This window comes from Sus scrofa, chromosome 8, assembly GCF_000003025.6.
Source record: "Sus scrofa isolate TJ Tabasco breed Duroc chromosome 8, Sscrofa11.1, whole genome shotgun sequence".
NCBI lineage: Eukaryota > Metazoa > Chordata > Mammalia > Artiodactyla > Suidae > Sus > Sus scrofa.
Window position 1 is genome coordinate 115,670,586 of NC_010450.4, and position 24,681 is coordinate 115,695,266.

General features: G+C 37.5%; 1 protein-coding gene across 4 annotated transcripts in view; it reads left to right on the forward strand.

The window, feature by feature from the left end:
- TBCK (TBC1 domain containing kinase) overlaps positions 1-24,681 on the forward strand; it is a 226,236-nt gene that overhangs the window by 193,810 nt on the left and 7,745 nt on the right. For all 4 annotated transcript variants that reach the window (XM_021101700.1, XM_021101699.1, XM_021101698.1 and 1 more), the window contains one exon: positions 2,338-2,497. In XM_021101700.1, the coding sequence (XP_020957359.1) occupies positions 2,338-2,497 (160 nt within the window). The remainder of the gene's footprint in view (positions 1-2,337; positions 2,498-24,681) is intronic.

A 24,681-nucleotide genomic window follows, 5' to 3' on the forward strand; every position in this document is an offset into this window, starting at 1 on the left:
GAGGGGAAAAGAGAGAGAATCAGAAAGAGAGAAGTCGTGTTCTAAAGGTGAACCTACAAACTGGGGCAGTTGAGAAACTTCCAATAAATAATTTTCTCCATTCTACAGCAATGACTGATGAGTTTTGGGGGGAAGAAATAATAATTGCATAATAATATCAGTAGTAATAATAATAATAGTTGTGGCATAACCTTGTAAAACTCTACAACTTTTCCTTTCTGTAAAGAATGCATCTAAAATGGAAGTATAGGAGTTCCCATCGTGGTGCAGTGGTTAACGAATCGAACTGGGAACCATGAGGTTGCAGGTTCAGTCCCTGGCCTTGCTGAGTGGGTTAAGGATCCAGCGTTGCCGTGAGCTGTGGTGTAGGTTGCAGACGCGGCTCAGATCCCATGTTGCTGTGGCTCTGGCGTAGGCCGGTGGCTACGGCTCCAATTGGACCCCTAGCCTGGGAATCTCCATGTGCCACGGGAGCGGCCCTAGAAAGGTCAAAAAGACAAAAATAAATAAACAAATAAATGGAAGTATGGGGGAAATGCTTCTAATGAACACAAACATCTCTTCATGTCATCATCAGTGATCGTTACGGAGGAGACAAGATACTGCCTAGACATGTTATAAACTAATCTTCATATTCATTCCCCTTCTAGCCTTTGTACACATTGCTGCCAAAGTGCAAATGTGATCTGTTACTTCTCTGCTTCGAATACTTTCTGATAGGTATTGCCCTAGATAAAGACAAATATTAACGGCATGATCTACAAGACCCTGTATGATCTAGCCTCTGCATCTGTTTCCTGGCTTGTCTTACCTTATGCGGTCTTTGCTCTCTATATTCCACTGGGTCTGGCCTTCCTTCATTTCTCCTTATTGGTCCTGTGCCTCCCCAGTATAAGCTTAACATTGCTACCTGAAATGATTGCTCCTTCTACCACCCTGTATCATTTACGTTCCATCCTGTTACCTAATTAACTTTTATTAATTATTCAAACTTTGCCTTGGCTGTCACTCCTCAGTGGAAACCTTCTCTGTCCTCCTCAAATTGATACAGCCTATCAAAGCATAATACACTTCTCTTTCAGAGCAGTTTTCACAGCATTTATTTTGTGCTTTTTTGAAGAGTTATTTGGTTAATGATAATATTTAATATATTTCTCTATAGACCATATGAAAACTCATCTTTTTAATTTCACTTTTTTATGTTGTAATTTTTAGTTACTTTCAGAGACATATTTTTCTCTTTAAGATCTTTTGCTATTTCTAAATATTTTTAATTTAGTTTTTAATTCCAAAATTACGATGGTCAATGAAATCATTAAAGCCCTTCTAAAATACAATATAATAAAACCACCTCCTTTTAGAGAAAGTAAAATTGGAAAGAATGGAAATAGCTAAGTGAGAAATCAGCAACAGAAATATTTCCAACCAGTGCTAGTGACATCTAACAATTCTAAGTAGAATCCAGTTTAGCAGTTGCTTACCCAAAGTAGATAAGCTTTTAAAATATCAAGTTAGATCTGAGAATACCCACTTGGCTATATTACTTTCAGAGCTTTAAAATAATCATAATAGTAGTTATGAACTGAAAGCCATGAATATCATACAACCTATGTAATGGCCATTGATGTGCTGTATCAGATCACTTTCATGATGCTTAATATAATCAGGAAATCTTTCCATCTTTGGCTAGTCTTATTCCTTTCTCTTTTTCAATCCATTTGCACATTTTTTTTTTTTTGCAGAGGTGACTTACTTTGTTTAATATTCATATGGTCATGGAAGATGTTTATAACTGTCAAAAGTTCAGAAAAAAATCAGAAGTAAAATTGATGAATAACTGAAGTAGTAATTAGTAAAAGTTTATTGTCCATGCACCAAAAGACAGTTTGCAAGGCAGGGGCAATCAAACCAGAATATGGAATGAGGCTCAGAGGTGTATTGTTAAAAAGCAGCTGAACAATAAGCTGCCTCAGTATGGAGGCAGTGACTATTTTTCAGTGATTGGTTACAATATTAGTTTTCTTAAATGAAAGGGAATTGGTTAGTGATTATCCATATCAATTTGGAAGAACAATTTCAGTTTCATTTAGGATTTTCAGAAGCATAAACAAGTTGTGACCCAGGTCAAGTTAGCCTCACTTGTCTTGCAAAATAAACCAAATTAAGCTTTGCTTGTGTAACTAAACTGTTTTTTTCTGCTCAGGGAATTTTCAAGTCTGGTCTCCATTTGTGTTTGATTTTAATGGTACTATCATCTGGGAATCAAACCTCTGTGAGTTTCTCTCACACATTCAAGTCTGCATAAAAATAAATGTTTTCCTTAACTTTTTCTCTCAGTTTTATTCGAGGTCATATTTCTGGCAGCATCAACATTCCATTCATCACTGCATTCACTGCAGAAGGGGAGCTTACCCAGGGCCCTTACACTGCCATGCTCCAGAGCTTCAGAGGAAAGGTCATTGTCATTGTGGGGCATGTGGCAAAGCACACAGCAGAGGTAAGTGTACTCAGAAATGTTATATAGGCATCATCATCCATTACAACAGATTGTTTAAAAGAATACTTCTTTAGGAGCTGGTCACAAATCAAATGAGCTTTGAAGATCTGTCTATATTCTTACAGAAAAGGAGATTGTCTACCTTTTCCCATTAAAAGAATCTAAGCTTTTTTTCCTCAATGTGCATGCAGCATCACAGCATTCCTAAGCTTAGGAAACTCCAAATGATGGTGTTTTGTTTTGGTCTTGGTTTTTTTGTATTTTGCTTTTTTAAAATTGTGTTCTGAAATTGCAAGAAGTAGCTTCAGTTCCTTTCATTGAAGAAAAACACTGGGGCTTGATTCAAGTTTCTGAAAGCTGGCCATGAAGGCATTGTTGGATTTGAGTGTTTTGTTTACTATAGCCTCAAAGCTTTTTGATGATAAAGAATATCAGTTTTCAGATATGAGGAGTATATGAAACAATGAAATGGCTTGGCTCTTCTGCCTATGTTCTAAAAAATTTTGAAAAATAAAACAGAGTAGCCTTTGGATGTCAAAATATCTCCTTTGTTTTTTTTCTAAAAAGACAAGTTAGAGAATATGGAGTATGAGAGCCAAATGGGCTTGCTTACAAATCCCTCAATCAGACTTATCAAAATATATACTTTGAATATGTAAATGTCATTGTATATTAATTATAGCTCAATAAAGCTGTTTTTTAAAATCATATCTAGATGTAGGCAACATTGAACCAGGAGAGACCCTTTTTCTAAAAGAACAGAAGAATCTGCTCCTGGAAAAGAAGCAGAGATAGATTGCTCCCTGTAGGTAACTTATGCAAATACACTGAATGATACAGAAAGGTGACCAATGGACATGTAGTCAAATGAACACTTTAAGACTTTTGGTTGAGACCATTTTAACCATACAGTACATTTTAAATATCAAAAGTACAGGGCTAATGGTAGTGTTGGCTTTTGACACTAAGTAAAGGTCATCTTTGATAAGTAAGCTTAATTGACCAAACTAAAGAAGTATCTGAATGGATATGAGCTGTAAGTCTTAAATCATTCACTTCTCTTTTATATAACTGGATCTAGTGTCTGACAGGGAATAATCTAAATATGCCTATTTCAAAGAAAATATAATAAATAACTAATGTACAATTTTAACCAAATGAGAACATCTTAGAACTAAAGCCATGGGATCTAAATTATTTAAATGTAAGTTTATTATTATTATTATTGTTTTACTACTGCCACAATACAATTGCTGCTACATTAATTCATTGCCATATCATTCCCATGAAAAATACCCATTTTCATTTACAGTGCATATCAATACATTCAAGCTGCAGAAATACTATTGAAAATCATAATTTTTCTGAGTTCCAAGAAATATACAGCCTTAGGAAGAAATATTGTGGGGTTTTTTTTTGTTTATTTGTTTTTTGGCCACACCTATGGCATACAGAAGTTCCTGGGCCACAGATCAAATTTGTGCCACAGCAGTGACCTCAGCCATTGCAATGACAACATGGGATCCTTAACCTGCTGTGCCACAAAGGAACTCCTTTCTTTACAATGATGATAATCCCAATTATTGACTGGTGTTTATGTGCTAGGTGCTGTGATAAGTACTATACCTATGTTATCTCTTTTTATTCGTAAGAATTATACAAGGGAGGCATTATTTATATATCTTACATAAGAAGAAAACAGATAGTTTGCCTGTGTGAGAGCCAGAATTAAAACATGTCTGTATCACTCTAGGCTATACTTTTAATTCAGTGAACACTTAAGGCTTTTGAGTCTGAATGCTGCCGTTTATCATGGGTTTTTGTTTTTTTGGTTTTTTTTGGTCTGTTTGTCCTTTTAGGGCTGCACTCATGGCATATGGGGGTTCCCAGGCTAAGGGTCTAATCAGAGCTGTAGACACTGGCCTATGCCACAGCCACAGCAATGCAGGATCCGAGCTGCATCTGCGACCTACACCACAGCTTACGGTAATGCCGGATCCTCAACCTGGTGAGCGAGGCCAAGGATCAAACCCACAACCTCATGGTTGCTAGCTGAATTCATTTCTGCTGTGCCATGATGGGAGCTCCTATCCTCTTTTTTTTTTTAATAGGCTTATTTTGATTTTTCAATAGGAGCAATAGTTCTTCCCAGACCTGAAATAAACTTTTATGCTCTAAGTGCTAACAAGTTTAAGGCTCTATTTGCATGAAGCATTCACCATTTGAAAGATAGTATCTAATAAAGGTCAAAACATATATATAAATAAATAATTATATTCTTTCACTAAATGATCAATTATAAAGCATTTATCATGTTATATGCAAGACATTGTGTGAAATGCTAATCCATCACAATGTGAATAAGTTTAAAAGTTCAACACATATGAAGGAACTCTGGAACCAAGACTATTTAAATAAAGTAATATCAGTATATGATAATAATGGTAGTTAATAAAGAGCCATTTCATTCTGAATAGATTAACCAATGTCTTACTTATCAGATACCAGATGCTATCATGAGCAGGTTCTTCAAACTTTATGATTATTCATACTTGTAAACAACAATGACTAAACAAATTGTATGCTCAGCCATTAATATTTTAATCCAACAACAGAAAGTGATTTTTGAGAAACAGTTTTAAATATTTGTGTAGAGATGTGTCAACTGAAAAAAATGCACAATCTAAAATTTGAGCATTATGTTTTATTTGACAGACTTACTGAGGACTTAAGCCAGGGATATAGCCTTTTGGATAGCTCTCAGGGACTGTTCTAAAGAGATAAGGGAGGAGCCATGATATATAGGATTTTTGCTGAGAACAAATACATGCAAACATCAAAAGGGAGTTCCAGTTGTGGCTTAGCATGTTAGAAATCTGACTGGTATCCATGTGGATGTGGGTTTGATCCCAGGACTCACTCATGCATTAAGGATCTGACGTTGCCATGAGCTATAGTGTTGCACATGTGGCTCAGATCCTTTGTCGCTGTTGCTGTGGCATAGGCCAGCAGCTGCAGCTCCAATTTAATCCCTAGTCTGAGAACTTCCATATGCCACAGGTGCAGCCCTAAAAAGCAAAAAAAAAAAAAAAAAAAAAAGCAAAACAAAACAAAAAATCAAAAGATTTTTTAGTGCTAATCAAAAACAAAACAGACATCTCAAGTTAATGGTTTTAGTGCTTTTCTGTGTATGGGAATGTGCAAGAGTCTAGGCTTAAAATTATTCCTTTGATATGCATCTTAACTATCTAGAGCCAATATCCTGTTTTTCTCCACCCTGAACTCCCCTTAGAGTGCACTATTAGGGGCTGCTATAGGGGCTGATGGCTTTATGGCTGTAATATCCTAGCAAGTGACATTCTTTGTCCACAAATGTGCCTTTAATAATTTTTCTCATCATGTGACTAAAAACAATTTAGATATTCATTTACTTATGCTGTTCTATCATCTTTTTGTCTGCTGTACAATTCTGTGTGCCTTTACTAATGCTTCCCCCCCCACCAAGTTGAAAGTGTCTCAATTTAAAGCATATTTATTGGAATTCTACTATGTATCCATGGTTGAACTGGATGTCTTCCAGTATAGGAAGGAAAGATAATACTTGCCTCATGGCATTGTTGTTACGATTTCACATTAGGCAATAAGATCAGGACAATGCCTGATAGTAGTAAGCACTCAATTAATTTCAGCTGTTATTTTTTTTTCAGTACTATCATTTGCATATATGTGAATTTAACGAGTACTGTCTTATGCCTGATGATGGCATTTGGGAATAACATCAGCAAAATGGCAGAGTGGGTATCTCCAATCTCCCAATCCTCCATAGAAACATTGAAAACAAGTAGAATCTGTCCTTTCTTGAATGGAAGTGGCAAAAGCAGGCATCTCTACCTTCTTCCTGACCTTAGGGGAGAAGCTTTCAGTCTTTCACCATTGAATACGATGTTAGTTGGGTTTTTTTCATGTATAGCTTTTGTCACATGAAGGAAATTCTCTTCTATTTCTAGTTTTTATCAAGAACTGGTGTTGAATTTTGTCAAATACTTTTTCTGTATCAATTGAGATGATTATGTGGGATTTTTCCCTTCTGCCTATGAATGTGGTATATTTTATTGATTAAGTCTCATATGTTTAACTATTGTTGCATTCCTAGCATAAATCCCATGTAGTCATAGTGCGTAATCCTTTCATTAGGCTCCTGAATTCAGTTTGCTAGTATTTTGTTGAAGATTTTTGCATCACTGTTCATCTGGGATATTTGTCTATAGTTTTCCTTTCTTGCAGTGTCTTTGTCTGGCTTTGGTAGAAGAATAACGCTGGTTAGTAGCATGGGTTGGCACATGTTCTCTGCTCTTCAGTTTGTTGGAAGGGTTTAAGAAAGATTGTGTAGGGGAGTTCCCGTCGTGGCGCAGTGGTTGACGAATCCAACTAGGAACCATGAGGTTGCGGGTTCGGTCCCTGCCCTTGCTCAGTGGGTTAACGATCCAGCATTGCCGTGGGCTGTGGTGTAGCTTGCAGACGTGGCTCGGATCCAGCGTTGCTGTGGCTCTGGCGTAGGCCGGTGGCTACAGCTCCGATTCGACCCCTGGCCTGGGAACCTCCATATGCCGCGAGAGCGGCCCAAGACAATGGCAAAAAGACAAAAAAAAAAAAAAAAAAAAAAAGAAAGATTGTGTAAATTCTAGCCAGAGCAATTAAGCAAGAAAAAGAAATAAAAGGTATCAAAATTGAACATGTGTTAGTTTCCTCAGGTTGCCATTAAAAAGTAACACAAACTGGGTGACTTAATACAGCATAGTCCTGGAGGCTAGAGGTCCGAAATCAAGGTGACAGCCATGCTCCCTCTGAAGCTCTGGGAGGAATCTTTCTTTGCCTTTTCCAGCTTCTGGTGGTGGCTGGTGATCATTGCCACCCACAAAATGGGAGAATATATTTTTAAATTATATATGTAAAACGGTCATCAGAATACAAAATTAACACACAAGCCCTAACCCTGTTCACCAACAACTCCTACAACTCAACAATAAAAAGTCAACCAATTTTTTAAATGGACAAATTTCTAAACATTTTAGACATTTCTCTGAAAGACATACAAAATGAAAAGATACTTGACATCATTATTCATTAGGGAAACGCAAATCAAAACTAAAATGAGATACCACTTCACACCCAGACGACGTTGGCAAGGATTTGGAAAAATTGGAACCCTGGTGCATGACTGGGGAGAATGTAAAGTGATGCAACCTCTGTGTAAACAGTTTAATAGTGTGGCAGTTCCTTCTAAATGTAAACATAGAATTACCATATGACCAACAATTCCATTCCTACACAAATATCCAAAAAGAATTGCAAAACATGGGCTCAAAAAGATACCTGTGGGAGTTCTCATGGCAGCTCAGTGGTTAACGAATCTGACTAGGAACCATGAGGTTGCGGGTTCGATCCCTGGCCTTGCTCAGTGGGTTAAGGATCTGGCGTTGCCCTGAGCTGTGGTATAGGTCGCAGATGCGTGGCTCGGATCCTGCATTGCTGTGGCTCTGGCGTAGGCCGGCGGCTACAGCTCCAATTTGACCCCTGGCCTGGGAACCTCCATATGCCGCGGGAGCGGCCCAAGAAAAAAATGGCAAAAAGACAAAAAAAAAAAAAAAAAAAAAGATACCTGTGGGCCAATGTTTTTAGCAGCATTATTTACAACAGGCAAAAGTGGAAACAACCCAAGTGTCCCTCAGAAGATGAATGAATAAAATGTAGCATATGTGTATAATGTAATATTATTCAGCCATAAAAAGAAGTTCTGATATAAGCTACAACATGGGTAAAACTTGAAAACAGTTTAAATAACCCAAACACAAAAAGACAAATATTATGTGATTTCCCCTTATACAATATATGTAAAATAGGCAAATTCATGAAGACAGTATGTAAATTAGTGCTACTAAAAGCTGGAGGAGGGGTGAAAGGGAGTTTTTGCTTAATAAGTAAGAGTTTTTGTTCAGGATGATAAAAAACATTTGGAAATAATCAGTGGTAATGGCTGTACTACATTGCAAATACACTTAATGCCATTGAATTGCATACCTGAAAGTTCCAGGGTTTGATATCTTCAGGCTGCCTGACTGTCTCCAGTTCATCTGAGCTATCAGTTTTTGGCCAAACAGAAGTGAAGAATCTTTCATAAGAGCTGTTTTGATCAAGTCTCATCTTTTTCCTCTGTGGGTATTAAAAACAAAGCAGTGATATCCAAGCAAGTAGCAACTTTTTTCTAAGCTAAAAGTGGTGCACTGCAACTGGCACAGTCCTATTTTGAAAAGATTAAGATAGTTGAATGCTGTGTAAGGAAAGCAGTATGGTTAGTGCTGGTCAATATGGTTACAAATTATCTTTATGAATGTCTGAGATTTTTATGTCAAACCCATATTTGGACTAGGGAATTTTCTGTTTGCAAAATGGTGGGCACTAATTGTAATTTTTCTGGTTTTACATCTTTTGTTAAGATCTGGTAATAAAATTAGACTGAAATTTCAACAAATGAAAATAGTAAATGAAATCAAGTATAGCTCAATAAAAGAAAAGTATAGCTCGGAGTTCCCGTCGTGGCGCAGTGGTTAACGAATCCGACTAGGAACCATGAGGTTGAGGGTTCGGTCCCTGCCCTTGCTCAGTGGGTTAAGGATCCGGCATTGCCGTGAGCTGTGGTGTAGGTTGCAGACGCGGCTCGGATCCCGCGTTGCTGTGGCTCTGGCGTAGGCCGGTGGCTACAGCTCCGATTCAACCCCTAGCCTGGGAACCTCCATATGCCGCGGGAGCGGCCCAAGAAATAGCAACAACAACAACAACAACAAAAGACAAAAAAGACAAAAAGACAAAAAAAAAAAAAAAGAAAAGAAAAGTATAGCTCAATAAAAGAAAAAGTCTTTCAATATTGAATTTACAACATTGAACAACTGCAAGAGAGAATAAATGAACTACTTGTCTAAAATATGGTAGTATTAAAATCACCCATTTGACATACAAATTAGGGCTGGAGTATCTTCTATAATACAAATATGAATGAAGTACTCTACAATGACCAGATGTATTGAATGTATTTTCTAAAATCATATGGAAGAACATATCATATAAATAATGCTTATTCATGTAACTGAAAAACTATAATAGAAAGATATATGATACCGTTTTAATTGTGTATTCATTAACTATTTCCTGTAATTGCAATTCATTAGCATTTTTTGGCTCTGAGTTGGCTTCTTTATAATTACAACTTCATAAGACTTTTGTATTTGGCCTAGCTTCCACACTAAATACATCAGAAAACTTTTAGAATCTCCCATTTCTTATCTGGATAAAACATTGCTTTCCCCTAGACGAGGGCAAAAGGGAGTACTATAAAGATCTTAGTTTAATTAGGATTCCATGTAGAGGCTTCTTCATACCAGAATTAAGTCCTTCTAAATCTCACTTGTCAGTTAATCTTTAATTCACCTTACCCTTCAGATTAAATAAAGCAGTGAGTCATTATGTAACCAAGCATATCCAGATATGTTGTGAACAAAGTTATGTCAGCATAAAGGAAATTCAGATAGTCTCAAGTGAATGGAGGCCCTGGTCTCTGAAATGTAGACCACTGTTCCAGTGGTGGATCAGATTTTGTGCTGATCTTTGTTGCTGTATGGTCAAGTTTAATTTGACAAACCAAACAAGTACAGATTGCATCTGTTGGTAGGGCTTATGGGAGTAGGACCACCTCTGTATCAAAATAAGGGCGTAAAGTCAACTCAGGCTTTGTGGCACATTTTAAGTGAAAAACATGGCAAGTCTCACTCTTGTCTTCTTGAAAAGATAGTCATCTTTTAGAAACTGTATTCGAGAAACTTTTAGAAACTCATGTTTGAGAAACTTCATCTTTATTTGCTAAACCAGATTTCCTGGGCATATAAGGGAAGCAGGACAGAATGATATATATAGAAAGCCCCATAAAGGATACCTCTTATAAAAGTGAAACATGCTAAATTAATCTCAGAGAGCAAGTGCGTACATCTGAAAATTAAGGCAATAACTATTCAGATCCAATAAGGGGAGGCAGAGATAGTCTACTATCCATGTCATTGGTTAAATGAACCCAAAGGAACATTGTTATATCCTTGAGCAGATTACTTAGATTTGTAGGAAATTTTAATTTTTAACATTAATCAGATATTACCTAGGGAAAAATGTATGGTTTGTTTGATACTCATAGCAATCATTACTCACACTGCCCTACTTCCAACTTAAGGTCAAAGTTTCAAATATCTCAGCTTGACAAAACATCATCGTGAATCCACCTCTTCCCCAAAAGTAAATTATAATGTTTAGCCACAATGTAGTAAGATCCAACTCTTGAGCTAGCGATGGGTCTCAGGAAAATGGCCAACAACATCAACCAGAGCAAAATGGAACTTCAACTGGTATTTACTTTCAGTAAGCCCTTAAGAAAAACTGTAAATATCATATCGCTGTGCTAGTCACTGAAACACCTAAGGCTTTAAAAATAGAATTACTCCTATCTATATTATATTTAATGCTTATGAGACCACAAAAATTTCATCATTGCTAGTATATCACATCAAAAGATTATCTAAGAAAGAAATTGAAGGCATCTTTGCATTTCACTTTGACTTGTCAACAACACTTTGGAAAATTTTAGGAACAGATCATCTGACTCTTAAAATGATATGTTCTTGGCATGAAGTCAGTGCTTTTTCTCTATCATCAGGAGAAATATTCACCTGAGAAGATAAAAACCAGGTGCAGTAATAAGCCATGTGTGTTACTAATCTTTCCTTTAAAACAAAACAAAGCGAAACTGAAAAAAAGCAAAAGAGCATAACATGAATATTTCTAAATAACATTTGATTCAGAAACCTGGACAAGAGATGATTTTTGTGGAGATTCTATGACTAGTGTGAGTAACTAATGCTTTTCTACCCTGGCATGTAAGGATTAAATTTAAAATATGTCATCTGTTTTAAAATGAAAATAATCAGATTTATAATAAACAAAGTATACCATTGCAACTATTTTTTAAAATAATACTCCAATTGTGTTCATTTACATGCCCCTGGAGGCCAAGGTTATTTGTCTTTTGGATGTTAGATTGGAAGTTAGTATGTGCTGTGGTAATAGAAGGCTTCCACCTTTTAGTCCCGCTCCATTACTTCCTGGATCCCATAGTGTCACAAGTTTTGTGATACTATGATGATCACCAGTAGCCCTTACCTTTTGCCAGTCCTTTTTCCTCTCTCTGGCTCTGTCTCCTATGCTCTCTTTGCTCAGGCTCTTCTTCTAGCTTTTGCCCCATGCATCTGAGATTGTCCTACTCCAAGTATGTGCTCAAAGGGGGCCACATATGTGACTCTGAAAACACTTTAAACCAATTCAGCATATGTGTTATCACTATAGCAAATTTCTCTACTTCCTGATAGTATCTACGTAGTTCATCAGATTAATATAATAATTTTAACTACTTTGTATGAGGTCTTTTACCTGTTAGAAAGTGTTTTAGGGATCTTTATAATTGCACCTTAAGCTTTTGATAAAGAATAGGAAGTGAATTTCCTTTATGAGTTCCAAATATGCAAGGAATTCTTTCTTGGTCTTGTTAGACCTATAAGCATCGGCTATGATTAAACTTGGCTCTCTTCCTGACTTTTTCCTTGCCTTCTAGTCAGCAAAAATTTTGGTCTGTGGGTTTGTATCAGATTATAAGGAAACATTTTAGATACTAATGCAACTTGAACACATTAGACATCATATGAGGCTTAGGAAACTCTTCCGTATAACTCTGCATTTGCTAAGTAATGGAGAATGTCTTTCTTTAAAAGATTCAAAAACTAAAACCTGTAGAATCCCTATGTTCATAGGCTTTCAAAAGTTTTTTTAAAGTAAAAAGCAGTATAGAAGTTAAAGTAAAAGGAACCTTAAAACACCTAACCCAGGCTTTGGTTGTTTGTTTTTTTAACATTTTTACTGGATATATTATGTGTACAAGCAATTTTTTCAAAGCTAGAGGGAGCTTATTTCCAATTTCCAGGAAAAACTGCCAAATCATCATCTGAATTTTGTGATCTCTGGCACCTATATTCATGACCTGTCACAAGATAAAAGTTATTCTGTCTCAGTATGTGTTATTCTACATACCTACCCTGCCCTCCACAGCCCACCATTTAATTAATTACTCCTTACCACAGGAATGTTTGTGGCTGAGTAAGAAACTAATCATAGTCGCCCTCCCGCTTGACCTAAAGTTTGGGACTTGGCTGTGTTCCATCACAGCCCTGTTTTGAATCTGAGTTTTTATTGTAGACATCCTTTTCAGAGCATAATATACTATGTGTAATATGATCAGTGGCTTGCTCTCATTTGTCGGAAGTTGGATAAATGATTGTGTTGAAATTCCGGTTCCAAATATTGCAGGTCATAGGAAAATCTGCCACAAAACTCGTTAGAACTCCTGATGCATGATGGTATTAGATAATAAAATTTTATCAGAAGAGGCTTATCCTCTAATATGAGCCAGTATGCTTTTATGTAATAGGAACAAATTTTTATGTCATATCTAAAATATATTCACCTATTTTTTTAACATTAACTTTTCAGAAAACTTCCATGGCGCCATTCCTAAGAGAACTTATTTAAACGTATAAGCTGTTTTTAAACACCTGTATGTAAATGTGGAGAAAGATCCCAACTTGCCATATGCATAAATACTAGTTCACTATCAACTACATAAATTTAAAAATTAAATGAATTAATATAAAGAAAAAATTTTAACCTACAGTCTATCATGAGTTTTAGAAGGTCTTTGAATAATTAAAATTATATATAAAATGTTATACATGTGTGCTATATTATTTTTTAGAGAATAGGTTCATGGTTTTCTTCTGATTGCCAAAAGTATATGTGACCCATAAAATGGTAATTATGAAGTTCTTACACTTTCCTCCTTGTCACCTTGATTGAAATGTGAATTAACTCACCTTTTGACCTATGGAACAAATTTTATGGGATATTATCATTTGTCTCGTTATCCTATGAAGTAGGCCTGAGATTCTCTGGTACCCATTTCCTAAGTGTCTTCACTCAGGTTATTAATATCTCATGCCTGACCTGCTACATCTTCCCACTGTCCTGGCCTGCAGCCTCTTCCCCCCCAGCTCTACCCTACAACCAGTGAGATTTTTGAAATGTCAATCCAATCATTGTCAGAATGCCTCTATGACTTCCCATTGCCTTCAAAACAAAGCTCAAACCCTAGTCAGGCCCTTCATGATCTGGACTCTGCTCTGTTTTCCAAGCTCTCCCTCACCCTCTTAGATTCTGGCCATAATTAACTGTAGTCCCTTATATAGGAACTGTCTCTTGGTATTTCTCTCTAGTTGAAGCATTCTTCTCACTTCTAGTCACCTAATTGCCATTTGTCTTAAAAAGCTGTACATAGAACATTTCTTTCTTTTTTCTTTTTTTTTTTTTTTTTTTTTGTCTTTTTTTTTATTTCTTGGGCCACTCCCGCGGCATATGGAGGTTCCCAGGCTAGGGGTCCAGTCGGAGCCGTAGCCACTGGCCTACGCCAGAGCCACAGCAACGCGGATCCGAGCCGCGTCTGCAACCCACACCACAGCTCACGGCAACGCCAGATCGTCAACCCGCTGAGCAAGGGCAGGGACCAAACCCGCAACCTCATGGTTCCTAGTCGGATTCGTCAACCACTGCGCCACGACGGGAACTTCATAGAACATTTCTTCATAGAATTCATTCTTTAACTCCTCAAGTCTGGGACTAAGGACCCTTCCCAAGTGCTCAAAGAAAATCTTTTTTGAAGCTCTCGTCATGGCGCAGTGGTTAACGAATCTGACTAGGAACCTTGAGTTTGTGGGTTCGATCCCTGGGCTTGCTCAGTGGGTTAAGGATCCAGCATTGCCATGAGCTGTGGTGTAGGTTGCAGATGCGGCTTGGATCCCATGTTGCTGTGGCTGTGGTGCAGGCCGGCAGCTACAGCTCCGATTCTACCCCTGACCTGGGAACCTCCATATGCCGCAGGAAGCGGCCCTAGAAAAGGCAAAAAGACACACGCAAAAAAAAAAAAAAAAAAAAATCTTTTTTTTTTTTTTTTCTTTTTCTGGTCATTTTAGGCCCGCACTGAGCTAGGCCAGGGATTGAACCTGCATCCTCATGGCTACTAGTCAGATTTGTTTACACTGAGCCACAACGGGAACTCCCTCATGGGAACTCCCTCAAAGAAAATCTTTTACTTACTCTTATAGTGGCATTGGGACCACTTTCTTATATAGAGTTTCTGTGTACGTTAGATAAAAACCCATCCTTCCTTCAGGGCCATACAGCACCATGTAAGGGCACAAAACTGGGAAAGGAGAGTATGGAGCTCCATTTCATGTTCCACTTACCCCTTTTCCAAGTTCTTTCATGTAAGGCACAATTTGTACAACCGTAAGTGATGGCTCTTTGTAGCATTTATCAAATGGCATTGTAATTGCCTATCCATTTATCTGCATCTCCTACTGAACTCCAAACGCACTGAGGATAGGGATTATATTGTATTCATTGTTGTACCCCAACCCCTAGCATAATGCCTTTTAAGAAGCAAGCACTCAGTAAATATTTGAGGGATGAATTAATGACTAAGAATGAACACCTGAAAAATAATAGTTTGCAGTATAAGATGCATTTGCAGAAATTGGTAAAAAGGAACATTAAAGAGAAAAATGCTAGTATAAACTGCTAAGACAGCAGACATTGAGTGCCTACATGATAGACACTGCTATGAAGAAACAGAATTGAGAAAGACAGTCCCTTGCCCTTACAAAACTTCCAGTCTAGTTAAGAAGATGACAGGTATACAACTGATTAAAACACAAAGTGAAATGAGGCATGTGCTATGAGATTTATAATTAAAGTTCTAGAAAATCAATGAGAAGGAAGCAATTTTTTCCAGTTAAATGAAGGATTTCTAAAGCTTCGTGGAGAAGGTGATAATGGACCTAGACCTTAAATTAAGGGTAGTATTTCAGTGAGGTTACATGTTGGGAGGACCATAGTCAGGAGGGAACATTCCAGGCAAAGAAATAGCACAGGCTGATTAGACAGCACACGGTTTCTCTGAAGAGCATTTTAGCTACAGATAAGGCTGGAAAGATAGGTGGAAAGTTTGGTTATAGAGGGCCTTAAATGCTGTGCTAAGGGGTTTACATTTTAGCAGTAGGGAGCTCTTAAAGGTTTCAAAGGAGGAAAGTGACACTATCAGGTGTGTTTTAGAAAGTCATCTGGAAAATTACTTTGAAAGTGTTTCCCTTCTCTTTTGCCCATTATTCTAATGAAATCAAAATTTTAAAATACCAATTACCAGAGACCAGTTAAAGAATTTCACTCTCAATATATTCCCAGTCTGTTTCATTCAGCGGCAGATTCTTCCCAGATTCTACCTTGAGTTCACCTTCTGTCTCAAGCTTTCAATTTCCCACTCTGTAAATAGTTTCCAAGCCCCCAATGTCATGTCAAAGCTCATGTGACTGTTAGGAAAAAGACAACAGAGGGGTCTGTCTCAGACTGATAGACAAAGCTCCACAACTTTCAGAGGAAGATTCCAGAAATGTCCTCACTGCTTTTACTATGTGATTCAAGGCATCTAATAACATCTGCTTACCTTCTCTTACCTTATGTGGGACACTAAAAGATAATCTTCTCCTTAACCTTTAATTTAAATATAAATAAATATATGTATTTATATAAAGAATAGGCACTTATAAGTCTAATCATTCATCATTCTCAAAATTTGAAGAAACTTTAGACTTCATATTATCAAAATGAAACTTTGAATAAGAGCTTTTAGGTATAACAGTTGTCCTTACTGACTATAGATAAACATTTATTCCTTAGACGGGATCCACAGATCTTGACTCATCTTGCTGAAGGGCAGTAACCCTAGGAGGGAAAATATCTATACAACAATTACTGGGGTCTCAGGCTTTTCTAAGGTTCTGCCATCATATTACCATGTAAGCAGCAGAGTACCGGGTAAAATGGAAAGGGAAAGACTGAAAGCACAAGAACCACTTAGGAACTAATCCCAGAGTAACTGGGGTCTAAAATGAAGGAGGAGCAGAGGAATGGAAAAGAGGGAATGGATACAAGGTAAATCACAGAACTAACACACCTTCCTGCCCAATTGAATATGCAGCCAGAGGAGGTTTTTTTTAAAAAAAAGCCGAAGATCACCTTAAAGTTTTCAGGTTTGGTTTTGGGGAAGGTTGCTGATACCTTTAAGGAAAAGAAAAATAAAGTAGATTTGGAGGGAATGTAATGAATTTTGGACATACTCAGTTTGAAGTGCTAATGTGACAGCAGTATAAAAAACGTCAGTCAACCATTTAGAAGTTCAACTCGCATTCAAAGGAGAGTTGGATGGGCGTTTATAGAATCCTTCTACTCATGAGATAAACATTTAGTATTCTACAGTACAGAAAAAGGATGTAGGATTTTTTCTTTAACTAAACGTAAAAACTTATAAATGTATTATTTCAGAAAAGGAAACAAATCCTGGTACTAGTCTAAATAAGACATTATTGAAAGATAAAAGTTATTTTTATTTCAAGAAATTGTAAAAATCCAACTCTCTCCATTAGAAAGTAGATTATAAAGAAGAAAAATTTGCTTTAGTGCAAGTGATTTTAGAGATCAACAAAGAAAACAAGAAATCAGAGGAAAATGGAAGAGGAAGGAAAGGAAAACACCAACTGGACCTGCGAGGAGAAAAAAGTCTGTTACTGAGATAGAATCAAAGCAAATAACAGAGCAAAAGCTACAGCGACTTATGTATATGTTGCGATATCATATACTTTGAGATATCATATACAAGACTTTGGGAAATATTTATTTTTCTTTCCATTTCTATTCAAAATATGGTGCTTTAAAACTTTTAAATTCTCTGCTTTTCCTTTATTCCTCAAGAGATTTTGTTAGAATTGTACATAAGACAGTAAAATACAACAGACAAAGAAGAGAAATTTTTTTTTTTTTTTTTTGTCTTTTTGCCTTTTCGAGGGCCGCTCCTGTGGCATATGGAGGTTCCCAGGTTAGGGGTCGAATCGGAGCTGTAGCCACCAGCCTACGCCAGAGCCACCAGCAACACAGGATCCGAGCTGTGTCTGCGACCTACACCACAGCTTATAGCAACGCCGGATCCTTAACCCACTGAGCGAGGCCAGGGACCGAACCCGCAACCTCATGGTTCCTAGTCGGATTCGGTAACCACTGCACTGCAACGGGAACTCCAAAGAAGAGAAATTTATAATTGCACCTGAAAATATTAACTTATCATAAGGCTCTTTTTTTTTTTCCTATTTTTTTTTAGGGCTGCACCTGTGGCATATGGAGGTTCCCAGGCTAGGGGTTGAATTGGAGATACAGCTGCCAGCCTATGCCACAGCCACAGCAACAAGGGATCCAAGCTGCGTCTGCAACCTACACCACAGCTCATGGCATTGCTGGGTCCTTAACCAACTGAGCAGAGCCAGGGATCGAACCTCATGGTTACTAGTCGGATTCATTTCCACTGCATCACAATGGCACTCCCAACTTATCATAAGGCTCTTGAATGGCCCATGTACCACTAAAAATTACGAAATTCATTAAGGCAGTAGGGACCAAGAAGTAAGCCTGGAGGTCAAGAGTAGAGAGTGGAACTTTCATAGCATCCTCTTCATGTTCTTTCATCTACTTCAGTTTCTTAACTGTGGAAATAGACTGAGGACATTGTCTCTCATCTGACTGCTCTATGGGCTTCTGTGTTAAAATTATCACACAATAGCTGATTATTTCTATACTTATAAATTTCATCATTACCTTTTTATATAAATGTTTGCATATTTATAACTTTTGAAGACATTTTAAGTCATCTTACCTCTGTCAACATATACAAGATTTGAGTGAATAACCATTAGTAAAGGATAAAACAAAATAGCACTCAACTCTTACTAGAACCAGTTGGATAATTTCCTTTCTATTTGCCCTAAAATCCTTTCTGTCTCCACCACTGGTAGCAAGGCAGTTTAACCAGTGCCTGGAATGGTGCCTGGTACACAGTAGATATTCAAAAAAAAAATTGTTGAATAAATGAACCTGTTATTCAGCAGATAATAGGGCAAATGCTATGTACTAGGCATTGTTCTGGGCATTAGAAAAACAATAATAGGTAAAACAAAGTCCCTGCTTTAATGGAGCTTACAGTATATTGGGAGAGACAGTCAGTAAACAAACATACATGTATCAAGTGGTTATAAATGCTGAAATGAAAAGTAAGGCAGGATGAAGGAATAGAGTGCCGATGGTTTTTCTTTATAAGGTGATCTAGGAAACCCTTATGAGTGAGATGCAAAGTCACTAGAACATAGGGAAACAAAAGGTTTTTATATAATCTGACTTTCATTTAAAGAAAATCATTCTGGTTGCCATGTTAAGAAAAAAAAAGCTGTAGAGGATGAGGATAGAAGCAGTTTCACAAGTTATTGCAGTAGTCTAAGAGGTAATGGTAGCTTGAACTAAAAGATGAGATTAGAGGGGTTGAAGATGGGGGTGAAGGAAGGGTTTGCAGATTTGTAAATTGTGTAGGACATTGTAGGCTTTGGTAAGGACTTTAGATTTTATTCTGAATAGAACATGAAGCCATTAAAGTGCTTTGGAAATAGAGATTATATATCTAAATTACGTTTTTAGAGGCTCGCTCATGTGTGGTTAGTGGACCATTGGAACAAGTATGCAAGCAGGAGAGACCAGTTAGGATAATATGTAGAAGAATCTACATAAAAAATAATGGTTGCTTAGGCTCGCATGGCAATGGCATAGGTGGTGGGAAATGATCAGGTTCTGAGTATGTTTTGAAAGTTAGAAACTACATAATACGTGAGTAGAGAAGAAAAAAGAAACAAGTATATATCCAAGTTTACTGCTTAGGAAATTGGAAGAGTGGAATTGCACCATCCTGAGATGGAGAAGACTTTAAGAAGGGTTTGGAGGTAGAGATAAGGTAGGAATCAGTTATTCTCCTTTGAATCTGTTAAATTTGAGAAGCTTATTAGACATCTAGGTGCAGATATTGAGGAAACAAATTTATGAGTTTAGAATTCAGGGAAGAGGCAAAAGACATAAATGTGACATCATCAACGTATAGATAAGACTTAAAGCCATAAAACTAAATGAAATCACTTAGGGGATGAAAGTAGATAGACAGAAGACAGCCATGGGGAAGTCATGAAGATGAGGAAAATCCACCAAAGGAGACCAGAAAACTCAACTGGTGAGATGGGAGAACTCGGAGAAATTGGTATACTGAAGGCTAAGGGAAGAGAGTTTTGAAAAGAGGAGGAAATAATCAAATGTCTCAGATGATAATGATAATGATGGGTCAGGTTCAAATAGAATCCTAAAACTAGATTTGACAATGTGACAAAGTGAATATTATTACTGACCTTTATAAGAGTATTTGGAGGGAGCAATGGAAATAAAAGTCTGATTGGAGTGTACACAAGAGAAAATGGGCTTCCTACAAAGAAATGAAAAGAGGTAGAATAAACCTGTAACTTAAGGGGAACTTAAAAGACATCCATCCATCAGTCACAATGTGTGGACCTTGTTTGTATCTTGATACAAATGAACAGACTGCAGATACAGATAAGTAGATGGTGGATGGATGGATAGGTGGATGAGTGGGTGACATTTATGAATAGTTAGAAATTTGGGAGTTCCCATTGTGACACAGCAGAAATGAATCCGACTGGAAACCATGAGGTTGCAGTTTCGATCCCTGGCCTTACTCAGTGGGTGAAGGATCCAGCATTGCTGTGGCTGTGATGTAGGCTGTAGCTCTGATTAGACCTCTAGGCTGGGAACCTCCGTATGCCGTGGTTGCGGCCCTAAAAAGTAAAAAAGAAAAAGAGATTTGGACACTTAACTAAATATTTTATTATATTAAAGGATTATTATTAATATATTCTAGGTGTGATAATAGTTCTTTGGTTATATTTTTGGAGTCATTTCAGAGCTACATACTTATATGCTAAATGATGTGTGGGATTTATATCAAAACAGTAAATGTGGTTGAGAGGAGTGAGTGGAAGCAATAAATGAAATAAATTGGCTATGAGTTATAACTGTGGAAGCTGAGTAGTGGATACCTAGGGGTTCATACCATTCTTGCCTATTTTCATATTTTTTGGACATTTTTCTTAATAAAAAAGTAAACAATGGGAAGAGATGAAATGGAGACAGAAATTATAGGCAACAGAAAATTAAAACAAGAAAACATTGAATTATCCACTACACTTATTTATATGTCCCTTTATATAACACAACCTCTAAAAAACGTTTTTAAGATAAAATCTTTACACTATCACATTTCCTAATCCCCAAAGTCCCAAGAATAGACAACTAAGATACACCCTAGCATGGATTCTGAATATTCCAGACACTGTTAGAATAGTTATCTCTAAAATAAACATGGACCAGAAAGCTTAGACCATGTAATGGCTATTTTTGTAAACTCTCCCATTCTTTTTTCTTACCGCATAATTAACTACATTCCAGTATATAATATGCTAGAGTAATAACCTGGCTTACCTGTCCTGCTTCTTACTTGTCACAAGTGCCTCTGGTAGGGTGTAAGACGATTACTGACCTTGTATTCATTTCTTGGTTTTGCCCCACTGCTGATTTTACCTCTGTGAGTGAAATAAGAAGTACAGTAGCCATTGCCTAATTGTTGTTAGATGTTAATACTATGAAAATTGGTTTCATACTTTATAATTTTTTCAGTGTTAATGAGATATAATTGACACAGAAGGATTGTGTATATTAAAAGTGTACAACTTGATGTTTTGCTATATGTATACATTATGAAATGATCACCAAAATCAAGCTGATTTACATATCCATCACTTCACAGTTACTATTTTCTTTCTTCTTTTTTTCTTAGCAAATTTCAAGTATCCAATACAGCATTATTACACTTGCTATACAGAGTAACTGTAGTCACCATACTGTGCATTAAATCTCCAGAACTTATTCATGTTGCATAACTGAAACTTTGTTCCTTTTGACTAACACCAGCCCGTCTCCTCCCACTGACCCTTCACCCCTGGCAATCACCCTCTACCTCTGCATCTATGGGTTTGACCATTTTTGATTCCACATGTGGATGAAATGATACAGTATTTATCTTTATGTGTCTGACTTATTTCACTGAGCATAATGCCCTCCATGTTCACCCATGTTGTCATAAATATCAGGATTTCCTCTTTTTTTTTTTTTTAACTTTTCATTTTACTGCCACTTCTGTGGCATATGGAAGTTTCCTCGCCAGGGGTCAAACTGTAGCTGCAACTGCAGCCTCTACCACACCCACAGCAACACCGGATCCAAGCCACATCTGTGACCCACAACAAAGCTTACAGCAATGCCAGATCCTTAACCCACTGAGTGAGGCCAGGGATCAAATCTGCATCCTCACAGAGACAGCATCAAGTCCTTAACCTGCTGAGCCACAACAGGAACTCCAGGATCTCCTTTTTTAAGGATGAATAATAATCCATTGTATATACACAACACATTTTCTTGATTCATTGTCAATGGATACTTAGGGTGTTTCCAAATCTTGGCTATTGTGAATAATGCTGCAAAAAACATGGGAGTGCAGATACCTCTTCAAGATCCAGATTTCATTTCCTTTGAATGTATGCCCAGAAGTGGGATTGCTGGATCATTTGATAGTTCTATTTTTAAATTTTTGAGGAACCACCATACTGATTTCCATAATGGCTACAACAATTTATATTCCTACGAGCAGTGTGTAAGGATTTTCTCATGCAGTTTATTTATGAAAATAAACTTCTATAGTACTCTAAGAAAATGATTATCAGTGTGTTAATTATAAAATATCTGAGTGTAGAAAACTAGCAGAAGGTAGAATACTCTTCTCAGTTATGGGAGAAACATAATAATGATTCGAAGAAAAAATGACATTTTAAAATCATACTTGACACTATAATCGAAGGAAGAGATCACTGGAAACTTAATTAAATCATTTCTACCTATTTCCTACTAATCTCTGTCACAATTCTTATATTTCTGATTGAGATCACTGAATTGGGCAATTAAAATGATCAAGACATTTATTAATGACCCTAGAAATCTCTTAAATAATCAGTACTAGACAGTGCTTAAGTTGTATTTGACCCAGGACCACCCTGTATTCTAGATGGAGAAATCACACCATATTCTAATTCTCATCTCAAATATGCTTATCTGAGTTGTCCAGCCAACTCTTAGAAATAGGTATATGATTTGCATAAAGTATCAGCCTATCCCCCACCACACATACCAGAAATATTAAATGCGTACCATAGTTTCAGTGTTCCAGAGAGTCAAGAGGACACATAAGATATACAGCATCAGCCTCATATCCATAAAACCAAGAAAATGAAATTACTACAGCTGCTCATTATGAGAAATTGCCAATTCCCTTATTCAGTTTCATACTCAGCCAAAAGTGATATTTCGCTTTTGAACTGTTACCCCAAATTTACCATTATTTGGGGGGAAAGGCATGAAGAAATAAAATGGAAGAGAAAGACTTCTCAGTTGGAGCTTCGTCAGTAAGTCAGTCATTTATGCCCATTGTCCAGTCCTCAATATGAACTTAAAACTCACAAGGCTGAATTTTCACATCTGGAAATTTAACTGTCCTACAAGGTACTTCTTGCAGACTCTTGCAGCAGCTCAGTTTTCTTAGCATCCTGCTACTACTATAGGATCTACCTAAAACTGTCCTGGGACACTCAGTGAGAAACAATATGATCCTGTTCTGTGCCCCCTCTCAAGTCTTACCTAGTCTCGGCTTTAATTTCTTGGCCTTAGTTAACCTGCACTACGCTGTGGCAGATCAAAAAAAAAAAAAAAACACCTTTCCTCCACTCATTCTCCTGCTTCAGTAAAACTCGACTTCCTCTAGACAAACATACCAGCCTCTTAGTCCAAGTTAAGATGCAAGATAAAAAGAGAAAAAAGATGGAGTGGCACCCAAAAGAGCCTGCCACTTTCAGACAGTTCTGATTTGAGGTGTGCCTACCTAAGCTCTGGAAACAAATACCACCACCAGGTCCCACTAACCAGGAGAATGACAAAAATGCAAAAGCTTTGCCCCCTCCACATGAGAGGACTTGCCACAAGAAATGCAGCTGCCCCTGCACTCTGTGATTCCCAAAATTCTATCCCAGTAAATACCATATTCTGCCAGCTCCGTGTAGGATGTTGCCCACTGGATCTCCACTGGTTGTGCAGTTTCAGGAACCCCATTGTCTCCACACAAGACTCGGTCTCACAAATTCCAGCCCTACAACATGCTGCATAGTGACTTGCTCTCTACACAGGGCTATACTTATAAAAATTGCAGTTTAGGGTCCCAAACAAACCTGACCAGCAAATGAGTCTCCATATCTAATAAAATGATTCTCAACCTGTCTACACAATAGAATCACCTAGGATTCTAGGTGAAAAAAAAAAAAATTGATGCTGAAGCTTCATCCAAAAAAACTTGACCTATTTCTGGTCTGGAGTGAGGCTGGATATCGCCGCTAACTAAAAGCACCTGGATGATTCTGGCGGCTTCATGACACGGGTCCAATATTTTATCCCACCACTTACACCAAGGATATCACTCAGTCTAGGCTTGTGATTTCTCTTTCAAGTCAGCTACAAAAAGCTACAGCTGCAGTCTCCACCAGGCCCTTCATCACCCAAGTCCAATGCCCTGACGGTTACCCACTAAAGTTGGCAATGCCAGATGGAGAGTGAAAGATCGCTGAAACTCTGAACCCTGCCTGTGTGGTTCTCCTCTGTTCCACCAACTAGCTTCTCCATGAGCAGTGTGGCTTTTTGCACACAGTGGCTTCATAGCCCTTTCTTTCCTCCCTAACCTGTCAAAGCCACAGCCTCAGCGAGCACTCCCTGATCAGTCTAACAACTGTGGCCATCACATCTGGCTTCTCATTAATCATGAAAAAGGAATGGAGAGGGAGCAGCAGCTCCTCAGCCCTGTTAAATTCAGGAGTATGTTGAATTTCTGCTTTGGTAATAGCCACACT